Raw genomic sequence first — 316 nt, forward strand, 5'->3', positions numbered from 1 at the left:
ACCTCAAGTGAAAACTCGACAAAATAGCACATACGATGAATTTCATAGTGAATGAGAGTATGTAAGAGCGAGTGACTAAACTTATATATCTGAAACCTTTCGCTTCTAACCTTCATTTGAACCTGTTCGAACACTAAATAGTATTCTGTATTTAACTTTTATGGATGTCAAATGCTTGATCCATCTTCTGTGTTTATTCATTTACGCTTATTATCTTTTTGTAGCGTCCTCTCTGAATTTGCAACTGTCAGCAGCACCAGTCTTGCAGAATGGGATATACGAATAAGCGAACATACTTTTAAAGGCTGGTATCACC

General features: G+C 36.1%; 1 protein-coding gene across 1 annotated transcript in view; it reads right to left on the reverse strand.

The window, feature by feature from the left end:
• The window catches only part of LOC119586885 (H/ACA ribonucleoprotein complex subunit GAR1-like), a 1,514-nt gene extending 1,468 nt beyond the window's left edge, over window positions 1-46 (reverse strand). Inside the window, exon 1 of the mRNA XM_037935621.1 lies at window positions 35-46. Coding sequence (XP_037791549.1) covers window positions 35-46 — 12 coding nt within the window. The remainder of the gene's footprint in view (window positions 1-34) is intronic.
• Window positions 47-316: the final 270 nt, after the last annotated feature.

The sequence above is a fragment of the Penaeus monodon genome, chromosome 22, assembly GCF_015228065.2.
Source record: "Penaeus monodon isolate SGIC_2016 chromosome 22, NSTDA_Pmon_1, whole genome shotgun sequence".
In the NCBI taxonomy this organism is placed as follows: Eukaryota; Metazoa; Arthropoda; class Malacostraca; order Decapoda; family Penaeidae; genus Penaeus; species Penaeus monodon.